This window comes from Stegodyphus dumicola, chromosome 8 (genome assembly GCF_044657685.1).
Source record: "Stegodyphus dumicola isolate Sdum_Otavi_A_Nest chromosome 8, ASM4465768v1".
Taxonomy (NCBI): domain Eukaryota; kingdom Metazoa; phylum Arthropoda; class Arachnida; order Araneae; family Eresidae; genus Stegodyphus; species Stegodyphus dumicola.
Window position 1 is genome coordinate 95,672,619 of NC_140775.1, and position 24,330 is coordinate 95,696,948.

General features: G+C 30.8%; 1 protein-coding gene across 12 annotated transcripts in view; it reads right to left on the minus strand.

Moving 5' to 3' along the window:
- Positions 1–291: 291 nt before the first annotated feature.
- Positions 292–24,330, minus strand: part of LOC118192707 (protein phosphatase 1 regulatory subunit 16A-like) — a 460,297-nt gene continuing 436,258 nt past the window's right edge. For all 12 annotated transcript variants that reach the window (XM_085822137.1, XM_085822146.1, XM_085822136.1 and 9 more), the window contains 4 exons: positions 23,608–23,683; positions 12,844–12,961; positions 7,994–8,105; positions 292–5,259 (listed from right to left, as the gene is read on the minus strand). In XM_085822137.1, the coding sequence (XP_085678263.1) occupies positions 4,612–5,259; positions 7,994–8,105; positions 12,844–12,961; positions 23,608–23,683 (954 nt within the window). In that variant the 3' untranslated portion in view covers positions 292–4,611. The remainder of the gene's footprint in view (positions 5,260–7,993; positions 8,106–12,843; positions 12,962–23,607; positions 23,684–24,330) is intronic.

The following is a 24,330-nucleotide window of genomic DNA, read 5'->3' on the forward strand; positions in this document are numbered from 1 at the left end:
AAATAAGAAGCAAAATATTTTTTTCCGCCGTTTTTGATTGCACTCCACGTCTGCGCTCATTAACAACAATGTTAAGTTATTAGATAAGGATATATAAAAACGAATCGATTACAACTGAAGGAAGCTTTATCAATTTTATAGAAATAAGAAAGAAAATTGATAATAGTTTTACAAAGAAAAATGTTTATAAGTTAGATGATCTCAACAAGCATATGGGGCCAATACGGTTCGATTGCATGAATGTGTCCAAGCCATAACTTGGCAAAGAAATGACTAATATAAATACATACCTTGTTTTTTTTTTTTTTTTTTTTTTTTTTTTTTTGACTCTTACTTAAATGGTATGCCAAAAAATGACATTTCTGCAAAGTCAAGTATGCTAACACTTTTTAAAACTGTACACAGGATCTACAATTTTTTTAATCTTAAGAGTTGATGGTATGCAGTTATGTACATTATAAAACAAAATTAGAAGGCACACAGATATGTGATAAACATCAAAAGCAGATGCTGTAAAGAATGGGATCTACAAATAAATGAAGAACATCATTTATTATAGGACAAAAGGATAAAACACTGAATTGGAGTAAAAAGAACAGCTTTTTTTAAGCAAATCAATTAAAAATTTTTTATATGTCTAACTGATTAGGAATTTAATACTGCAATTAACAGAAAAAAATGAACAAGGGCAAAAATTACATATAGAGCTATATGCTTAGTAGAGGGTTTATATCTTTTTTTACACCATATGAAAGAATATTTCTGAAAGTATTTTTCAGAAATGTAAAAATTTAGCATTAAATATCAGGTAAATTTTAAAAGAAAGAAGAAAGGTAATAAATCAAGAATCAATTGATAAGAGAACTAATTTTTCATAGTCAAAATTAAAGAACCGTTAGATTTATTTCAATCTTCCAACTGAAATGGAGTTATGAAAAAGTACAAGCAATATTTTCAATTTTTAGTTTCGATCTGATGAAAAGTTTCTGAAATTGAATTCAAGTAATTAAATGTAGTGGCTTAAAATTCAAATTATAATAAAATAATGACTAATAATTCAAAAAATAAATATTCAAATGATATAACTCTGCAGAAAATCAATAAAAAAGTATTTAGTTCTAGAATATACCATTTTCAGCAGTTATAAATACTAAAGCATCTGCAAACTTAGATCCTTTAAAAATAATTCATGAATACAATTTGGTTCATTGTATCCAAATTTAGAAACAGCATTAAAAACACTTTTAAATTTATCAACTACTGCTATTTATTATTTATCGCTAATGGCGAAAGATGTTTCAGCAAATTAAAAATATTAAAAAATTATGTAAATCTTCATTAGGTCAAGAAAAGATGGATTTTACTTTGTTAAAAATGAGGAAAAGAAATTCTTGAAAAATTAAGTGGAATGCTATTCATATTAGTTACATTACAAATTATGCTATTTCACTTTTAATTGTCATTTATCAAAAAGGAAATGTTTAAGGTCTTTCATTTCAAAACTGCAAATGAAGGGTTATGAATGGGGCATTTTTCTGAATATATAATACAATGATTAAATATTATTATACAGCTGCTTTGATTTGAAGTAGTTACTTTAAATGAATATAAAAGTGATAGTTGTATTGTGTGTATATATATATATTTCACTTTTTATATAGCCCCCAAAAAACTGCCGAATAATTTACTTGTTTATAAAGGTGCAAAATTATATCTTTGCCTTGGGTGATAAAATATCTAGGCACAGCTGTAGATATAATCCATATGTATAAGGCCTTCAACAGCATACATTTTATTAATATTGCTACTGTAAAAGGCCTATTAACTGTTTATTTACTAAAAAGAAACTGTTTATTTCATTAAAAAGAAAATCTGAAAGGTTTCAGATTTTAAATTTATTACATGTCATGTTCTTCGCACTTACACCATAAAATTCAGTTCACACAAAATAATTTTAAATTGAGCATATCTTTAGAATTTCTGATACACAGTCTCATGTGCTGGCTTGGCATTGCTCACTTTGAAACCTTGAGTTTGTTACATGTGCTGGCTTGGCATTGCTCACTTTGAAACCTTGAGTTTGTTAATCAAAAATTTATTAAAGTTTTACAAAATATGAAACTTATAATAAAACAAATTCCAAATTTAAAATTTGGGCCTCCAGATGCCCATATTTACAGTAGGATTATGTCATTCAAAATTTGATGGCTCTAGGTACCGTTGTTTTATCACAATGCAAGAAACATATATATATATATATATATATATATATTCATATATATGAAGATTCTTCATTATTTAATTTCTTCAAACATAATACAGGATGATAACATTTGATGGCAACAGTTCGAAAAGTGAAATGGACATTTAGAGTGATTAGATGCAAAACGAAAACAATGGTCCCTCAGAGACAAAACCCCTTTGAACTAAAAATTGCAAATTTGTACAAGTAATGAACCACAAAAATGTAGAATATGAGCACAGGCAATTAGATTAGAAACATTTTAGTGTAGAATGCATTGAATTATTTTATATACAGTAAACTAATACCAATGAAAATGGAAAAGCCTGGCAACATTTATTAGCAGAAAAATAGTTAATACATTTAAATAGATATTGAATATCCTTTAAATACAAACACAAAAATCAACAAGCTTTGTGAATGACCAGATTTATTTTCATATATAAACAGATATAAAATGACACTCTTTTGTTTTTAAAACATGATACAATACACAAACAAAATTATGAATTTTAAATGGCAAAATATCACACTAATTGGCTTTAAATTTTCTCTTAATTAACACAAAAGAAACACAAATTTATAACAAGAATATGGACGGGTAATTTCATTTATATGGATTCCTTAAATTATATAAACATAATTGATATATACTGATTTTATAAATTTGCATAATGAATATTTATACAATAAACAAAATAAATATGTTAATATGTGAAATCTTAAAATAGAGAAAAATACCTTTAACAGAAGTCAATAAAATACATGAATAAAAAACTTGCATATGATTATACTGAATACTATATTATGTTGAATTTATATAAGTCCATTGTTTTATTTAACAAGTGCAAATATTGAGCTTTTTTAAGACAACAATCAATTATTTTTCAATCAATTAGGCATCACCAGGTTAAAAAAATTTTGCACATTCCCTTATTTATACAATTTTTGAGAAGTTTTGAATCAGAATAATCCTATAACAAGTTAGAAACTGCTAGTAGTTATAAAAATTGATGTAGTGAAAGTAAGTAGGAAAAAATACCGTACAGTAGAGCTCTGGAAAGATTAAAGACTATCATAACAATACATATTTAATATAATGTAAGATATAGTAACAGATGCAATGACTATTTTTATAGCTTCTTGAGTTTGAAGATATTTTAATTCATTTCCAAATATTAAAATGTAATAGTTTTTTTAATTATAAAAAAAATTCTCATTCTAGAAAATTTATTACATTATTGAAAATATTAGATATTTGTATTCATAAATATTTATATATTTTAAAAATTAAAAACAATATATTATTTATACTATCATTTAATACATACTTTATAAAAATTATTTATTTTGAACTATCACATTCTTGCTCATGCAATTATTTCTCAGAACTACATAGATTCTTTCAAAATAAACTTCCGAAAAATCACTCGCGTTCAATACATTATTAAAATACATCTCAAAGTATAGTACCACTATTTTCCATACTTGTTTTAACAGTATACTATATCAAAAAATTATTCAGTATTTTCGATTTTTATTAAGTATGATATAAAAAATCAGAATATACTATTTCAATAAACTAAAGTACCTGCATCTGAACCAGGCCATCATTTTTTAGGGAAACATGAATTCATGTATCTAATTCAGTCATGCATAAAGCTCTAATTTTTTTTAAAGTTAGATTAAATTATATCTAGAATATTTGTTCTTAAACTGCATTTAACTAGTAAAAAGAACTGCTTTTACTGTACAGTTATCACATACATATAGAAAATACTTTTGTTCTGCAATCAGAACTTCATATTTTTTTAATTTAACAATGATAAAAAAGAGCACATATAACATGAAAAAAATGTATGAAGATGAAAAACTCAATATTACATCATTTACACATATTAAACTGATATCTGAATAGTTTTGCACTAAATCCACAATTTAAAAATCAAACAAAAACACAAGCAAATATGTACTTCACTATGCAATGCAATAATAACAGCAAGGAAAACACATGTCTATTCAAAATACTATAATTTCATACAATTTTTTTAAATCCCTGAATTAGGAAAAAATATAAAACAATTAAAAATTTATCATGAAACTATAATTGGAAAGCATAAAAGATTTGCAAGAAATGTTTTATATTCTGTAAAATAAAAAATAAATTATTCTGGTCCCAATATCTTTACACAAACTACCAGCCAAATTCTTTTCTTTAGGATACAGTTTTTTTTAAATTTTAAATTGGGTAATTTTATTTTAGTACAAATTTAAAGTGAAGGAGGAATAGTTCATTCTGGAAATCTATATACAAAAATGGAATGTCTTCCAATTGTCAAAAATAACTAAGTATACAAAATACTTCTAACTCACATTAAGATACAACAACCTCGCTTTTTCTTGTGTTCACCAACCACTTCTAGTGGATCTCCATGATATTTTCTAGGTGTTACAGATGGAGAAGGAGGATTATTATAGGCATTCCCATAATGTCCATTCTGCAATATAGATTTACCATTTGTTTCTTGTGCAGATGTATTAGAAGTAATACTATTACGCTGACCACACCTTTGTTTTTTCAAATCTGCAAGTCCGGATCCATAAGTAGGACTTGTATTAACAGTGACATGAATTTCCACATTAACTGATTGGCCAGGCTTCTGCTGTATAACTGATGTAGTCTCAGCAGTTTTAACTTGGGCAGTTTTCTCTGAGGATGTTGAATTATTTCCATTAGATACTGAAAATATATCTGCACTGTTGCCACCCAAATTATCTTTCTCTGAAACTTCATTTGGCACTCCAACATTATCACACATGCTAGCAAATAATGAAGTGGTCCTTTTGGGGGAATCACCTTGCTCAAGAATTTCAGTAGCAGTCTTTGCTTTGAATCGCTGCAAAGTATCTTTACCTTCTAGAGGAAGGAAAGTAAGATCAATATCTTTTGGATCCAGCTCAGATTCTGCAGGAATTTCATGAGAATTAGAATCTAATCCAATTTTCTGCTCATCATCCTGAAAGGAGAAATGCTATAGTAATGCAGTTTAGCACAGATATAAAATGCCAAACTAATTAAATGATAATTTACATATTCTGAATTAAAATAATAATAATAATATATGAAAAAATTCCCAGTTCAAAAGCATACTATTTTTATATTCTTATAAGACTAAAGAACAAAATAGAGATACAAAGTTGTAATCTGAAGTACAGTCTAATACCTAGATGGAAGTTACCATTAAAACATTCACAGCATCGTTCAAAATTAAAAAAATATATGATTTTGTACCAACTGCATAACAAACATCACTAGAAACTTCTTTCACTCACTACAGAAAAGCTGCAAATGTAAAATTATCAGCTAGATATAAATTAAAAATGTTTTGAATTACGTAAATTTGATGTAGCTTTATTCTTCCCATATGTCAATTTCGCCAGGACAGTATTTTACATGTTAAGTGAAAACTACATGTGGGATGGAATCTTAAATATTTTTGAATCCAAATCCTAAAAGTTTGTTAAATATTGAATCTCTTATACACAAATAACAGGAAAACATTTTTTTTTTTTTTAAATTTAGTCAAAAAACTAATCAATTAAAAAGTACTCTTGAATTTTCAACTTTTTCTCCTTTCAAAATAAAATCATTTAATTTAATTAATTATATAAATTACTGAATTGATATCTATGTGTGCTGTAAATTTTTGGCTTAATTTTATATGGTTTAAAGATATCATGCATGAAAGTCTAAAAAACAGTCTTTTGAGATGGGTGTTAAAATTTTAATTTTAAATTTTAAAATTAAAAAATAAAGTAATTTAAGTTAAACTTTTACTTCTGAAATATAAATTTCTGTTCAATAACAATAAAATCACTTTCTGTGCGATAATTTAACACTTCAAATTAAGTATAAAATCACCATATAAAGTATTTCTCCCACTTTCCTAGCATGCCTTTGTGGTGTAGTGTTTCTGCACGCTGGGCCGGTATTCCGCGGTCCGTGGCTTGATTCCCGGCGAAGGCGTTTGCTATTTTTCTTCTTGCCTATTTCTAAAAAATTCTAATGTCTCTACAAGCAAAAAACATTTTTTTAAGAAATCTTTTTATTTCATTTGTTTGTTTTTAAATACTTTAAGCTTGTGAATGAATGTGATATTTTTACACAACAAAAATACATGTGCAGAGTTCCAATTCTTAATTTCACTTACATTCTCACACCCACATGGTGAATCATTATCATTTTTTGCTTTCATCACTGCATGACTGCAGCTTGAGAAATGACTCAAGCTGCAGAGTGAAATGCAGTATAAAATGCAGTGATGACTAAACAGTTTTATTTTAATACTAGTAACTGAATACCAAACAGCATGGTAACCCTTTATGCTGACCTTATGCATGGCGATGATTACAATCTTCAGCTAACATCTCTGCGAAGTACTGACAGTATTGACAAAGAGAAATTAAACAAAAATTTCTTCCTATATGCAAAAAATAGATTTTCTAAATGATACTCATACATCAAAAGATTACATTTAGTGTCATTTGAAAGGAGAATAACTGATTTGTTATTCAGAAAAGTCCAGGACCGGTGCCAGAGCTGATACTGTCTTACTGGCTGCTAAATTTAAGGGAGACAAAATTTTTAAAGGCATCAAGGTAAAAATTAAACGATGGCAAAATCTTTAGGCTTTAGGGAAGGCACTGGAATACACAATTTCAAGAAGGCTAAACTTCTTAATTTAGAGAGGTGCTTGGCAGCAGAATTTCAGATCCTCAGAGAATGCACTGGACCAAAAAATGTCCAGCATCAGCCTTGGATAATGTATATCTGAGAATTTACTTATTCCGGACTCGGATAAGCCTTAATTATATGTGTGGAAAATAAGTGTCAGTATAATAAATAACTAATATATATCAAGTTTAACTTTATCAGCATGCAATAGAAGCAAGAAAAAATGTAATGGAATGTGTCAATATTTAGAATTTCTATAAGCCATCTTAAAAGATTTAAACTGACGGTCAAATATCTGGAAAAAATCCAAGAACTGGAATTGCTGAAGTCCCAATGAATCCGGATCTTGAACTTTGTACTCTATGTAAGTCTTAATTTTAGTTATTCATATATAACTAGGATATAGGAGTTTATTCCTTTATAATTTTAACAATGTAAATATGAATTTTAATAGATATTCTATCCCCTTTTCCTACATATGCATTTTGTACAGTGAACACAGAAGTAGTATAACAAGTTTCCCCGACTGATTAAATAAATAGTACATACCTTTTCAATTAAGGTAAACTACATCTGTGTTTGGCTTCTCAAGTAATCTTATTTAAGCAAAATACTCCTCCTTATATTTCAATTTTTTTTTTTTTTTTTTTTTTTTTTTAGGAAAGTTTTTAGAACATGGACACAATGTTTTAAAAATTCATGAACTGAAAAAATGCTGCAGATATGTTTTTATTTAGTGCAAAACAAGGTTTTGCTCTAAACAAAAACAATAATTAAATGTCTGGCATGCTCTTATGAGTTATGTCTATGTCCATTTTATGTTTATGAATTTATGTGTTCTATATAATAATTCTTTTCAATTTTTAATAGAATAAAACATCTAAAAATAAATTTTTTGAAAAGCCTGTAAGTGGAAAAAAGCAGATTTGTGGTTATCGCATGATGTCAACAACATGAAAGAAAAAAAAAAAAAAAAAACAAGGCACTGCAATATTACTATGTTTTTTTTCTCTTACATCTGGAATAGGATTGCTGTCTTCCTTTTCTTGCCTTAAACGAGCTTCTTCTCGTGCTTCTCTTCGAGATATCTGGGCTTTTTCTCTTATGCTTGTCCTTCGAATAGACTGGCTGCAGAATAAAGTTTTAAAAAATGGTTTTAGGCATGAAAAGTAGTAACTTTTGCAAAATAAAAAGTGATAAATTATTTTTCTCAATGCAGAGATAAAGTAATATGACTATACATAGTTATATGATAAAGCTTCCAAATAACATGCTGTTTAAAATAATGTTTAACATTTACAAGTATATGTGTGTATGCATGTACAAGCAGGATTTTATAAATGAGGAAAGATACTCATTTATTAAATCCTGCTCATACTGTCATCAGATCATACTGATGCAGATCATACTCAGATCATGTTTGAATAACAACTTTGGCACAAACTAAAGGGTAAAAACTGCTATTTTTCTAAACAGATATACCATACTAAAAATATTTTCTACCAACATATATGGATATGTAAATTTTTATTTAAATTACAGAACAAAGATTTATATTATACCCTGTTTACAAATATGATACAACCAAAACAGATATACGAATTTTTAAAATGAATAAAGTATCTCATATATTCTACACAAAAAAACCTTAACAGAAATCCCATAACATAAACAAATACTTGTCTCTTAAAATCTTTATACATCATGGAGTCACCAATATTAAGGGAAAAAAATCACACCTAAAAGCTGACACAGCACAATATTTTAAATTCATGAACCCTTTCAAAACTTTTACTGATACAAGTCCCAAATGTATCATATCACTCAGTTATATGAACAAAAAGTGATGGATGTCATGACAAAGAAAAAGCAAATATGAAGATTTTTCTTGGTTTTTGGAAATTTTCAAAGTATATATTTAACATAATCTAGATGTGTCAGAAAATTTTATGAAAACTTTAAGAAACATTTCTGTTCAGAACAAATGAAAAGAAACAAGTGCAGCCCACATTAGTTTTAATTTAAATAAATATAATCAAGCTTAAATTTAGTCTTCATCTTGCTTATTTGTTACATGTTACACAAGACATTAACCAATAATTTTTACACTCATATCAAATATCTCATTTTGCTGCATTAAAGATTAAAATATATACCATTTCCTACACACAAATAGACTTTCTAATGGCAGTATAATTCTGTTTGATCTGAGAACAATTTTTTTTTTTTTTTTTTTAATTTAAATATACAAAGGTAGATAGATCAGAACATACTCAAAAGATATATTACGATCAGCAATATGCAATTTTCGTATTTATGAAACAAATGTGAAATGTACCAACATTAGCAATTAAATTAAAAGTATTATTAATAAACTTGCTCAACAATAACTGATCAAAAGTAGTTGTTTGAAGATAATTTGTTTAATTTGCATGATCCTTGCTTTCTGGAAATTCACTGAACATTTGCATGTTTTTCTGTCTCCTTCTTGCATATACAGTACAGAGTCTTTAATCCGGACGTCCATAATCCTAAATAATCTATAATCCGGACCTCAAAGCTACAAAATTTCTGCACATGCGTATATGTTTATGCATGCGCATAATATGCTTACGCATGCACGTTCAATGTACAACGGATGGTATAAGCTAGGCTAAAATTATCTAATTATCTATTTCAGTTAATGTTGCAGATTGTGTTTTCCTTAATCTTCTAATTGGATCTGGCTTACTATTTTTTGCAGACTGTTAGAGCAATTTTATAAAAAGAGAGCTTGAACTTTCGATTATGTCAAAAACAGTTTCCGATTCTGGAGCTGCCAAAGGATCTACAAAGTGAAAGCATGTTTCGATGTCCATCAAACAAAAAGTGGAATTGCTGCAAAAAATGGATAAAGGGATATCCTTTGTTTCCCTAACCATTTCGAAATATGTTTATCAATTTCACGCTGCTCTCTACTGGGGGGGGGGGGACATCGCAGCACGCAATGAACTGGAAGTTGATCTGTCAGCACTATCCTTATCTTCAAAGCAGATGTTTTTTTTTTTATTATTCGGCTTATAATTCCTTACTAAATGTAGTATTTCATCTCGATGTACTCCGTCTTTGATATGATTTAAATCAAATTCCTCGTCATTATAAATATAATGAATATACATCAAATAGTTTTCTGGTTGCAATTTTCTAATTTCGACTATGCCTAATGTATGCTTTACGCATGCGCGCATTGAAAGAAATGTTTAATAAAGTAAACAAATAAACATTAAGCTTTTTTTTTATAAATTTTGATACCCTTTAGATCATAATTGCTCTTTATTTCATAAATTATGGTTTCATATTTTTAATTTTATAATTTCTGCATGTCATCTTACCAGATTTAAATTGATGATCTATAATCCGGAAAAACCCCTAATCAGGAATCGACGAACTCCCGATGAGTCCCAATTAAAGACTTTGTACTGTACCTACTCACTCGCCCTGTGCCAGCTTTCTCACTCAGCCAGTTCAGTTGTATGACAAATTTTGGAATATGCAACTTTATTTTGTTTTGCTTTCTAAATATATAGTTCAAATTAGTAATCATAAATTTTTATTAGCATGGGTTGCCATACCAAGCAAATAGTTGGCAGAATAAAGCTGTCTCCATAAGAGGATTTGTATCTAAAAGACATTCATAACAATACATATAAATATTATAAAGTTCATAGTATATAGAAGTATACAGAGTATTCAAAGTATACAGAAGACCAGAAAAAAGATACTCTAACAAAATATACAATTAATATTGGTCATTTAATGGCAAAAGATTAATTCACTCCATGCTGACATGGAACTAAGTGGCAGACAACTCCCAACAGTTTTCAAACGAAAAAAACTAAACAAAATGGAAAGGGAATTTGTTAAAGATATGGTAAAAATGTGTGTGAAAGCTAATATTTTACTACATAAATTAAATCACTTATCTATGTTTGATTATTTAGAAAAATGCATGCTTGTCTCAAATAATCTTCCTTCTGCAGATATTTTGAGATGTTAGTATATACCACTTTGTTCATGTTCCAAGAGAGAGATGATTCAATAGTTATAGTGGCCGACAAAACACCCAATTAATCTTTTTTCATATACTGCTCTAGTTTAATGATTATAGACACAGTGATTTATACTTATTATTTAATTATTCCCTTTATTTCATTTTATTTTACAAATAAATACAAAGTGATTTTTTATTTCTGTGAAATTTTCATTTTTTCAGCATGGAAATTGGATATTTTTAGTTGCGATTTATATGAACGATGACAAGTTAAATTAATTGAACTTTGATGTTACTGGTAATAATATTTATCCATTATGAAGACAGTTGAGAACTGGAATTCACAGATAGAAAGTATAATTTCTTTATCTGGAAATGATGTATTTAAAATTAAAACAGAAGGAATCATGAAATATACCAAAGAAATCATTTATTGCTATTAGTGCTGATAGATAACTACAGGTACCATAACAACAAAATGCTTAATAGATGTATTTAAGATTTTTTCAATGATAAAAAAAAGTATGTCATCTGCCCCCTTTCCCCAAAGGTTTTAGAAATTGCCTAAACATGAGTCACTTTGATACCATAAATTAATGTATATAATTGCCGTTTTAACCAACAAGAAACTGAAGACAACTTCATACAAAAATAAAAGTGGAATGAATCATAAATTTCTAAAATTCAAATTCTAAAAAGCTCTTGAATCCTTTACGGAAAGAAGGAAGAAAGAAAGAAAGAAAAACTGTAAAATTTTTTTAACTAAGCATTTAATTAAAGCATTTTTAATTTAATTTGAAATGTGTGTTTGGTGAAAAACAAATTTAAGAATACAGTTTCTTAAGCATATTTATATTTAATAAGACATTAATGAAATTTAGTAAAATAAATATACACATGTGATACTGTAATTTTTGGGAGAGGATAGGAACAACTCACTTTAGTCACGACCGAAAAAACTGCTGCATGGAGGAATGGACATTGTGGTGTAGTGGATGATCGGATGGAATTTTAGAAGAAACATGATTAGCTTGATAGTTAAACATCATTTATTTTTGAATGATGAATTTCTTAACACATATCTTCATAAATGGTAAAAGACTAGGGCTGCTGAGCGTGCCCCATAATTAAAGATATGCCATTACATCTTAGAAGCTAGCACAGGCTAAGAGACATACTGTCAGCAGGAAGGCAAAGTGGGGAAAAAAAAAAAAAAAAAAAAAAGAGAGAGAGAGAGGCTATGCAGATAGTAGCTATTTATATTAGAAGTTTCGCTTAATCTGATCAGCTGAAGAACTATGCGCAATGCAGAGGTTACAGAGTTATTTTCCAGATATGACGTGTTTTTAAATTAAAAAAAAAAAAAAAGGAAGTAAGAGCTAATTTAAAGTATAATCTAAATTTATGCATTTTTTTTTAATTTTACACACACACACACATCGAATGTTGTATAATCTTAAATTCACTTAGTGCCTACTATAATTAAACTTAGGAGATAATATCATCAATTCATCAATATTATTTAGTAAATAAATTATATATCTATACATATATATATATAGTCAACTGCAGTCACCCATTTTTTATTATTTTATTAAATGCTTTTATAAACATTCACTAAGAAATTTTTTTCAAAGTTTTTTTTTTTTTTTTTATGAAACTAATATTTGTCAAAATTTTGAGTTAAAATGTTTAATGGGCTTCTAGGCTAGGATTAAGAAAAAAGGATGACGAAAAAGGCATGAAGATTCATGAAATTCAAAGATTCAAATGTTCCTTCCCTAAGTAATAATGTAAAGCTAATGACAAAATTACCAAAAATAAAAAGTCGCTCACCTTCGAGTGTTCTGGCTGTGCGACCTTCTCAATCTATTGTTCTGAGACCCTTTCTTTGTTTCCATCTCATATTTCAATTGCATTATTCTTTCCCTGACTTCAATATCTTCAGAGATATCTTAAAAAAATAATAAATAAAGCAATTAAATTACATTATGCTTGCTTGACACAATTTATATATATTTTTTTGGTTCAGCTGTATTATTTTCTGGTTTACAACAGTAATTTCAGGTAAATACTAAAATTTAAATACTTTTAATTTTTTAATTTATTTATTAAAAGATAAATAAATGCAATGCTAACTGTGAATAAATAACAGACGCATTATTTGTGTTTTATAGCACAATAAACAAGGCCCATCTGCTTTAGGAGAGGTCTTTAAGGAGGACATACTGAAAGAAAATAAATTGTCATATGTTACATATGAGGAAAATCATGAAATACTTATGTTAGCAGCACAAATATTTTTTCAATTTTCCCTGTGTATCGCAAATTACATAATTTAAGATAAAAATGCATTTCATATAATATTTACCCTCAGGTTGTTAAAATCACATTTGTTCCAAACATATTTGAGTTTATTAAGAGGCTGAGTTTAATAAATGGTGAATTCAATATGACAAATTACAGTACCAACTTTGAACTTAATTAGTAAACTAGGAATTAAAAGTTAATGTAATAAGACCTAAATTATTAATTAAAAATTAATGCTAAAATTAAACTATTTGTGACATTTGGAACTTTATTTTATATAAAAAAATTTATAATTACACACTTGATGAAATTTAAAACTTTTATATAGAACTGCTCTATCTGTATTTGTTTCATATTGTTTGTCAAGACTCTTTTAATTGCATTTTTAAACTCTTAAAACTGTTGGTAGCTTTTTTGACTTCCACCTTTCAACTGAAGAGATTTTCTTAGAGCCTCAGTGCTTTTTTCTCGATTCAGCTGAGATTGGCATGTAGTCACTTTCTTCCATATGACTTTCGCAGTTCTTTTAACATTTCCTATAATATTGTAGTCATTGTTTAAATTGTTGTAATAGTCTTTTTAATTGTTGCATCCATACTGCATGTTAATAACACATAACTTGTTCTTTTAATTTCTTAAAAACAGTCGCTGCTTCACATTTAAACATTAATGTGTGCTTCAGTAATGCTCTTTAAAACAGATCAGTTTTATCTGCATTATGAATATCGTATGGCTTGCATTCTTTTAAGCTTAGGTGAAATGATTTTTATCCATTTCTCAGCTGAATGATGGTTTGGCCTGCTTTTCACCATGTAATTTCTGATAAACAATATTATTACTCTCTTTCCATCTTGAGCATTTTAATAAATTCTACAGCTTTTGTGGTCAAAAGAGCTCTAGAAATTGGAACATTAGTCTCATAGTTTGAAATCATTCTAGTAGTTTCAATGTCTCCTTTTTTCGTTTAGGCATTTTTGACATGTTACAAGTCATGCACATAGCAAATAAAAAATGTTTCATCCAACGATTTGTTCAAATCCAAAATTCTCGTTTCTAACCAGCATGAAGCATTGCACTTTGTCAGTCAAGTCAACTTGGCACTTTTTTTTAAGTCTACAATTACAACTCCCCTTTTCCAATCAAATATTGATAATCTCTATATGTAATAAAAGGAAGAGTCTGTCTATGTGTGTGACTTTTGTTCATGCTGCACATGAGCTAATAGACCCAGGGCTACGAAATTTGGTACATAGGTTCATCTAGACAAGAGTCAGTGCATCTAGAAGCAATTTTTTCAGAATTCAAATGAGTTTTTTTTATTTAATGTTTTTGATGAAATTGCATCAGATCGATAATTCTCTCTCTCCATATCATCAACAATGGCATGTAACCATTGTTGCTGATATCAGTACTGTTGCCACTCGGAAAAATGTAGGCGATAATTCTATGCAGTTTTAAAATTTAATGTTTTTCTTGGATACAGGACGTTTGTCAAGAGAAAAGTGATAAAACTGCCTCAATTGAATATTTATGTTTTCAGAATTTTGTCCTAGAAGATTCTTGAATTCTTTTTCCAGAAGATTCTTAAAAGTATGCCTCAGCTACCAAGAATAAAGAAATGTTTGCGTGCAAGACTAGCAAGTGATAGAGAATGAGCAAAATTATCCCGAGGAAATTAAACATCGGAAGAAAAATAATCGAGAAAAGAGAGGGATAGGACTTTTAGAATTGCAGCAAGGGAAGGCTCGAAGAAAGGAACATAAAGCAAGAAAATAATAGGAGTGCTACAGCAGCAGCAAGGGCAAGTGAAACACCCAAAGAAAGAAACATAAGGCAAAAAAATAATAGGTGTGCTACAGCAGCAGCGATGGCAAGAGAAATGCTTGAAGGCAGAGGAAATGACTGAAGAAAGAGAAACAAATTAAGAAAGGGATAGGATTTTTAGAGCAGCAGCAAGGGCAAGGGAAATGATCGAAGAAAGAGAAACAAGGCAAGAAAGGGATAGGATTTTTAGAGCAGCAGCAAGAGCAAGTGAAACATCTGAAGAAAGAGAAAGAAGACTACAACAGGATCGATTTGCTACTGCTACTGCTCAGTTGCAGATATGGGGAGAAAAATGCAGCATTTTCCTATAATCCAGCTGTGGATTATGCTTTTAATCCAGCACGTGACATTGGATCAATGTGAAAAAGATGCCATACTGTGCGGCCATGAAGTGGATAAGTGAAACTCAAGGTATGTGTTGCAATGCTGGAAAAGTTTATTTGCCTTTAATGATGGATCTTTCAGATATATTATGTAGGTTGTTGACTGAAGACACCAGAGAAGCCAAACATTTTCAAGACAGCATCTGACATTACAATTCCTGCTGCCAAATGACATCGTTTGGGACTACAAAAGAAATTAAAAAATGTGGTTTCCTGCCAACATTTAGAATAAGGGACAAGTCTACCATCGTATTGGAAGTGTACATCCTTTTCCAAGCGAACAGCCTAAATTCTTGCAGATTTATTTTATAAGCAATGAAGAAAAGCAAGCAGAAGAGCAATGCAGAAATGTTCCACAAGCAAGAAGGGAACTGGTACCTCAACTACAAGAAATGCTGCATCGCAAAAATACTTGTATCATGAGTTTCAAAACAGCACTGGAAAAGATTACACCTGAACTAAAGTTGGTACCTTTGGCAGACAGAACCCCCAACCTGGTGAACATTAGAGGAGATACAATCTTCCAGCAATGTCAGAAGTCACAATTATCATGGCAAGAAAACAGCACAGAGTGAGAGATATAGTTTTGGAATTGCAAAACTGTAATGCTGTGAAACTTGCAGATACACACAGAGCTTATGGTACCCTTTAATATTTTGGGATTGGATGGATATCACTCCGATCTCTATCAAATTAACCCAACTACTGGATTAGCAACACAAAAAAGGAGGTCTGCAATGGATTTTTATGCATTCAGGATTCTGGTGTGGTCTTCAAATTATAATATACGAGGGCTATCCAGAAAGTAGATTACGTTTTGGAATAAAAAACTAAACGAAGTATAGGAAACAAATTTTATTATATACAGATGAAAGCCACACTCAAATACTACTTTTCTACATAGTCACCATACAAATTAAGGCATTTATCGTAGCGATGTACGAGCTTGGAAATTCCTTCGTCGAAAAATTCGGCCGCCTGCGCCTTCAACCACTTCGTTACCTCTTCTTGCAGCTGTGCGTCGTCATCAAAACGCTGCATAGCCAGCCACTTCTTCATTGCTGGGAATAGGTGGAAGTTGCTCGGTGCCAGGTCGGGACTGTACGGCGGATGAGGAAACAACTCCCACTTAAAAGATTCAAGAACTTTACGAGTGACATTTGCCGTGTGGGGCCGGGCGTTGTCGTGAATCAACAAGATCTTAGAGCTCAACATTCCTCTGCGCTTGTTTTGAATTGCTCTTCTGAGTTTTTGGAGAGTTTGGCAATACCTTTGAGAGTTTATTGTAGTGCCTCTTTCCAGGAAGTCCACCAAAATTACACCTTTTCTGTCCCAAAAAACAGTCGCCATCATCTTCCTTGCCGACATTGTTTGCATGCATTTCTTGGGTTTTTGGGGAGAACTTGTGTGCCCCCACTGCATTGATTGCAATTTCGTTTCACAGTTCACATGTTTCACCCATGTTTCGTCACCAGTAACGATGCGATCGAGTAAAGAGTCACCATCCTTATGGTAAGCGTCCAAAAAGTTCAACGCTGCAGCCATTCGCTGATTTTTGTGGTCCTCTGTCAAGATTTTTGGAATCCATCTTGCACAAAACTTGTGGTAACCAAGCTTTTCGCTGATGATTTCGTGCAACAAACTTCGCGAAATTTGTGGAAAACTCAAAGAAAGTTCCGTTATTGTGAAATTTCGATTTTCACGGACTTTAGCATCGACTTTTTCGAGAAGTTCGGCGGTCACTATGCTGGGTCTCCCACTTCGATCTTCGTCGTGAACATTGGTTCGGCCATTTTGAAATCTTATGACCCACTGACGCACTCCACCTTCAGTGATAATGTTGTCCCCATACACTTCACGAAGCTGCCGATAGATTTCTATCGGTTTACAGTTTTTTGCAGTCAGAAACCTTATTACTGAGCGCACCTCGCAGCTCGCGGGATTTTCAATTAACGCAGACATTTCAAACCGTCACAGTATCCGAACGGAGCACAGCACGAACCTCTCACTAGCACGGCTAGATGCAGACTGAGCTGCGCAACGCTCTGACCCCAAGATGGCCGCGCTAGCCCCACCCCTAGCGGACACAGACGGAAACGTAATCTACTTCCTGGATGGCCCTCATAATATTGTGATGTGTCAACCCTTTTCCAACAATGTATAGTTGATATGTATACAAACATAGAGTCAGAAGATACATACGACTTAATCAAAGGGCACTGAGAGTGAACTAGTATGTTCATCTTGGAAATTACTAGGATTACTGATGGAAATGTCACTGACATCGGTGAACTTATCATCTTGACATCCACCTTCACTGGGAAGTCCAAGATGTATGCATGAAAGAACTCAAGATGCAATGACTTCTGTGCGTATTTATGGTCAGCCTGATCTCTTTATTACCTTCACATGTAATTCAGCTTGGGATGAAATCAAGATTGAAATCTTTCTCAGACAAAAGCCACAAGACTGCCAAGATTTACTTGCAAGGGCTTTTCACCAAAAGCAAAAGACCATCATGAATCTCATTGTCAAGACAAAGATTTTTGGCAACATTCAATGTCACAGGCACACAACTGAATGCCAGAAACAAGGGCTCCCTAATGACCACATCTTGGTATGGCTCAAGGAAAAAATACACGTTCAGAGAGTCGATGAATTCATTAGTGCAGAAATACCAAATCCAGATGAAGATCCACATTTGTTTAAATGTATAACTACACAGATGGTTCATGGCCCAGGTGGACTCATGAATCCTCATTCTCCAAGAATGATCAATGGAAAATGTATTAAAAGATACCCACATAATTTTCTGAGAGAAACCCAGACAGGACAAGATGGATATCCACTTTATCACCAGAGGCAGCCAGAAGATGGGGGATTTACAACAAACATCAATGCTCGAAGGTGTGAAGTGTTGGTGGACAATAGTTTGGTGGATTGTTTCCTATTGTCCTCTTGTCTAAAAAATCTTCAATGCTTATGTAAACATTGAATATTGCAATTCAGTGAAGTTCATAAAATATGCCTGTAAATATGTAAACAAAGGATCTGACATGGCTGTTTTTGACGTAATGACTTCTGGAAATGACATAAATGAAATTCACCAATATGAAATGGGAAGATATATCAGTAGCAATGAGGCTATGTGGAGAATTCTAAACTTTCTGATTCATGAGCATTATCCTACTGTTATCCATTTAAGTGTCCACCTTGAGAATGGACAACGAGTATATTTCCCTTTGCTTATGCAACTGAACAGGCCCAGCCATCTCAAGAAACAACTTTGGCCTCTTTCTTCCGCCTTTGCATTGAAGATGAGTTTGCATGTACATTACTGTATCATCAAGTGCCAAAGTACTACACATGAAACAATACAAACAAGAAATGGAACAGGCGTAAAACCGGAACCAATGTATCTGATCACCCTGGAATCAAGTTGAGTGTATATCATACATCCAAACAACTCAGAATGTTTCACTTGAGATTGTTGTTGCAAAACGTTCAAGGCCCCAAGTCATTTCAAGAATTGCAAACAGTTGAAGGGAGAGTGTGCAAAACTTTCAAAGAAGCTTGCCAAGTTAGAGGGCTTTTGGAAAATGATGAATACTGGAATGCAACATTGGAAGAAGTTGCTGTGACTCACCATGTCAAATCATCATCAATTAGGGTCAAATTATAAGGATATCCTATCTGAAGACTTACTGCATCAATGAAGACTTCAGCAGAATAATTTGACTCTTGTTTTTAATGAAGACATCTTCAACAGAGTTCTTATCATGATTGAGGACAAAATTTGCTTCTTAGGTGGAACAAAACTTGCATTCTTCCTGGTTACTTGAACCAACACGAAATGTTGAGCTGGCAATGCCCAGTGAAATTTGTCATGAAATGAGCTACAATTTGCAAGAACTTACAAAATACTTAGAACATGAAAAGAAACTGGTTCCAGATCAAAAGGAAGCATTTGAAACAATTATGACAGCAGTTTTGAATCAAGATGGTGGTATTTTTTTATTGATGCACAAGGTGGTACTAGAAAACATTTCTCATTAATCTTATACTGGCAAAAGTATGAGTTAAGAAACACATAGCACTGGCTATTGCATTATCTGGAATTGCTGCTACATTGCTAACAGGAGGAAGACCATCTCATTCAGCATTTAAATTGCCATTGAATTTGGGAAATACTGAAATACCAACATGTAATATTTCTAGAAGTTCTGCCAAAGCAAAAGTTTTACAAGAGTGCAAGTTCGTTGTATGGGATGAATGCACAATGTCTCACAAAATGGCTTTCAAAGCTCTTGATGTTACTTTGCAAGACCTGAGACATAAAAATAGAAGAATGGGAGGCATTACATTGGTACTTGCCGGAGATTTTTGACGAACACTACCCATTGTTCCACAGGGGACATGAGCTGATGAAATGCATGTATGCTTAAAAAAAGCATATATTTGAAATGAAATTCACAGACTTCATCTTAGAACTAATATGAGAGTTCATATTAATGAAGATACTACAGCTCAAGAATTTGCTGGCAATTTGCTGAAACTCGGAAATGGATTCTTCACACCAGATAACAAGATGGATGTATATCACTGGAATGTATTAGAAACATTGTGGAAAGCCACCAAGACTTGTTACTTGCAGTACTTCTCAACTTAAGACAGCACTTCACTGATCACAGCTAGCTATGTGAAAGAGCTATTCTTGCACCAAAAAACCATACAGTGAGAGCCACTAATAAATAACCTTTAGCACAGTTGCCTGGCAGTGTTCAAATTTACAAGTCAATTGATATTGTGTGTTCTACAGATGAGGCTGTAAATTATCCAAATGAATTTTTTAATTTTTTGGAACTGCCTGAAGTACCTTTGCATATTTTGAAGTTGAAAGTTAGTACACCTATAATGCTGTTGAGAAATTTGGATCCCCCTCACTCTGCAATGGTACAAGATTATCTGTCAAGAAGCTCATGAAAATGTTATTGAAGCAACTAATTATGACTGGTCATGCAAGAGGAAAAGATGTGTTCATCCCAAGAATTTTCATTATACTATCTGATGTACCATTTCACTTTAAACGGCTTCAATTTTCAATATCTTTAAGTTTTGCAATGAGTATCAACAAGACAAAAATCTACAATCAACAAAGTCTTTAAAGGTTGTTGGACTTGACCTACAAAGTCCATGTTTTTCACACAGACAGTTATATGTTGGTTGTTCTAGAGTAGGAAAAAAGGATAATCTTTACATCTTTGTTTCCAGTGGAAAAATACTTAATATTGTGTATCCAAAAGATCTTCAAGAATAGCAATAAATTAACTCACTGTAGCAGTTTATGAAATGCATGCTTAAAAATCATCCTATGTCTGAAAAGAAGCTCAAAGGCTTTTTTTACATGTGAAATGACTGTGATATGGCTGCTGACACATTTTCTCAGATTACTTAAAGTATTGTAACATTTTAACAAATCATCATATATTGGATGTTATTAAAACATAATGCTTTTTCTGTATATTTTTCCATAATTCTAATTTGTAAAATTCAAAATTTCAGAAAAAGAACTATTCAAACTGTCGAGTAAGAAAATGTTTGAAAGAATTTGACTCGTCAGAAATGGCATGGAATTATATTTATTTTATTATAGAATTTCCATACAATTTTTTATGTAGTTATGGTGGTGGTTAAGAAGGGAGACATAAATTATGCTTTAACAAATGTTTAATATACATCTCATGCAATCAATTTGCTAAAAATTCAAGATATATATGTTTTTCTGGTTTGCTTTATACATCAGGGCCATATGTAAGGGGGGTGGAATCTCAACAAAGGAGAAAAAGGTTGGAAGAACTTGCAGGGCCAACAATCTCAGGTGTTCCCTTTAGACATTTTTCCGCTACAGTTAAAAGCCATAAAAGGCTGGACGCATAGTGAAGTATACAATAATAAACATTCATTTGTTTACAAAACTTGTTTCTAATGCCTCTAGAGGACTGATTTTGTTAATCATACGATAAATGTATTCTGCTGTTCTCAGCTCTAGTTCAGACAGATTTACACTGTCTGACAGAGACTAGAGAAGTGTACCCAACACCTCCAGGAGGTCTTGGTTCTAACTACACAAGCCAAAATTTCTGCCAAACCTGCTTTACTGAAGTGCTACATAACAAAAAGATAAATAAGTGAACTACAACCAGCTTTTGTCAGCTACAAACAGTTTATTCTGGATCTGAAGAATGTCTTTTGCCAGATTGAGTTTTATAAGTGGTGGAAGTGAGTTTAATAAATGGCAGTTTGTCTACTGATTAGTACATATTTATTTTGGTTGCTGGAGATCTGAACATAATAAGCAACTGAGTTTATTAAACAGTGGGTTTAAAAAGTTATGGGCAGTGTGGTTAATTTTATTTACTTAGCACAATAATTGTTTAACACATGAAAAAAATCGCTATAAAAATGATTTTTACATTGTCTGAATGTCTCTTCCTCTTCTGATTCTGGGAATAAAGAGAAACCAAAATGACAAACAGGCTCGGGCACATGGACCACATCAAACCAAAACAGTCCAGTTAAAGAGGGACATAATATAAACCTTTGTAAGGATTCATTAAGTCGTATCACTAAATAATCAAAAGATTTTATTTTGATTAGCTTTCTGATGAAAATTTACTGTTTGAAATTTAAAAAAAATCAAGTGATATATGCTTAACTTGGGATAAAAATTTTATTTTAATAGTTTGATTGCAAACAATTAAATAGCAATTATAATTATTTCCTCCAAGGAATTTTTTTTATTTCAAACAGTAATTTTTCATCAGAAAGCTAATCAAAATAAAATCTTTTGATTATTTAGTGATAGGACTTAATGAATCCTTACAAAGGTTTATATTATGTCCCCCTTTAACTGGACTGTTCTGGTTTGATGTGGTCCATGCGTCCCAGCCAGTTTGTCATTTTGCTTTGTTAATTGGAAGAATTTTAAAAGTACTGAACATACAAGAAGTAAAAATAGTGCAGCCTTGGATAAAATGGTGATTTAGCAATTAAAAACATTGCCTCTATTATACCCACTGTTGCAATTTTGAATATTTTGCATCTAGATCTAAATACACTTAATATTGTCTAGATGTTTTCCCCAAGATGATGACAGATTTCTTTTTTATAATGAACTATGAGAAAACACTTGGAAGCAGCTTCAGCAGCTGCAGTGGAGCAGAATCTTTTAATAGAATAAACAATAGTAAATTAACATGGTCTGAAACTAAAGTTTCAGGTGAAAAAAATTAATGAAACCATGGCAAATAATATAATAAACATGGATAGTTTTTGATAAAGTAGTGATTACAAAAGTTTTTTTAAGTCAACTAATTAAGAAATTTGGAAAAATAAAAGTAGTGAAGAAAAATGAATACAAAGATACAAAATTAACAGTGAACTAAATTGCAGTGAATTTTTTAATGCCAATAAAAATAAAGAAATTTTAAGAAAGTTCATATTAGTAATAAATACTAAATAGCTTCTTAATGATAAGATATGTTCAACTGAGTAATTAAAATTTTTCAACTCATTGCTGTTTTGTGTTAACAACATTCTTATTTATATATTTATTCTTAGGACTTAAAGTTTATTTTCTGTTGTAAGCATTTACTCAAAACTGTTCCAGTATGAACAAGAAAATTTATAGTAAGCCTATCCTTACTGAACATGTTACTACAATTACATGAAACGTAAGATTTTGTTATTTCTAAAAGAACATTTTGTTCAATGCTCTGCATGAAATATTCTGCTTCAAATAGTCTTTCAAAATTTAATCAAATGATGCCTTACAGAAATGAAAACTCCACAAAGCTACACCTAATATTTGCTATTTGATCAGCTTGTTAAAAATAACAATTTGATTTGGGATAATTTCATTCTGTTTGTTAATATTTAAATATATTAATTTAAATATTCACACAAAGATTTTTAATAAAGTTTTATTAAGATCACTGAAGTGTTGTAAAAGTGGAAACATTGTTATGTACAGAAATTTGGACATCGAAGTTTGTTAAAATGAAAAGAAAAAGATATGACTCACCATAGGGTGTTTCACCATTTTTTGTTTTTGCATTAATATCAGCACCAGCTTGAACAAGCATTTCTATGGCATCAGGCTGTGAAAATTTAAATTTATTGATAACTAAATTCAAAATGACAGAAAAGGATGATTTTAAAATGTTATTTATAATAAATAGTGATAATACATTTAATTTCCAATATTAAACAATTTTCTCTAATAGTTAAAAATTAAAATTAGCATCAATCATTTTGAATTAACATAATAGTATAATGTTGCTAAATGCTTGATCAATATCAATAATCTGAAATGATGCAGAATAATGAATGATTTTTGACTGCTGTTGAATACCAGATACATATTCAGAATATTATATAAGATAAAAAAATATTGCAATCCAGAATTAATACTGGAAAATTAAAAATTTTTCTCAGAATTTTTTAATACCTACTTTAATTAAAATTATACAATATGAAGGCACAATTAGTTTTATACAGCTGAATGATCACTACAGTAAACTGACATATTAATTAGTCATAGTTATGCTGTTTAACATTCGAGCTTTAGATACATAACACATATCTAAAACGTATTTGCTGAATGAACTTATTACAATACACTAAACTCCCAATTACCCACATGCAGATTATCCATTACCAAAATACGAGTTATAATGACCTGACACCAAAAAAATATGAAAAATTTCTAGGTTTTGAGAATAGTCATGACTTATGAGATAATTAA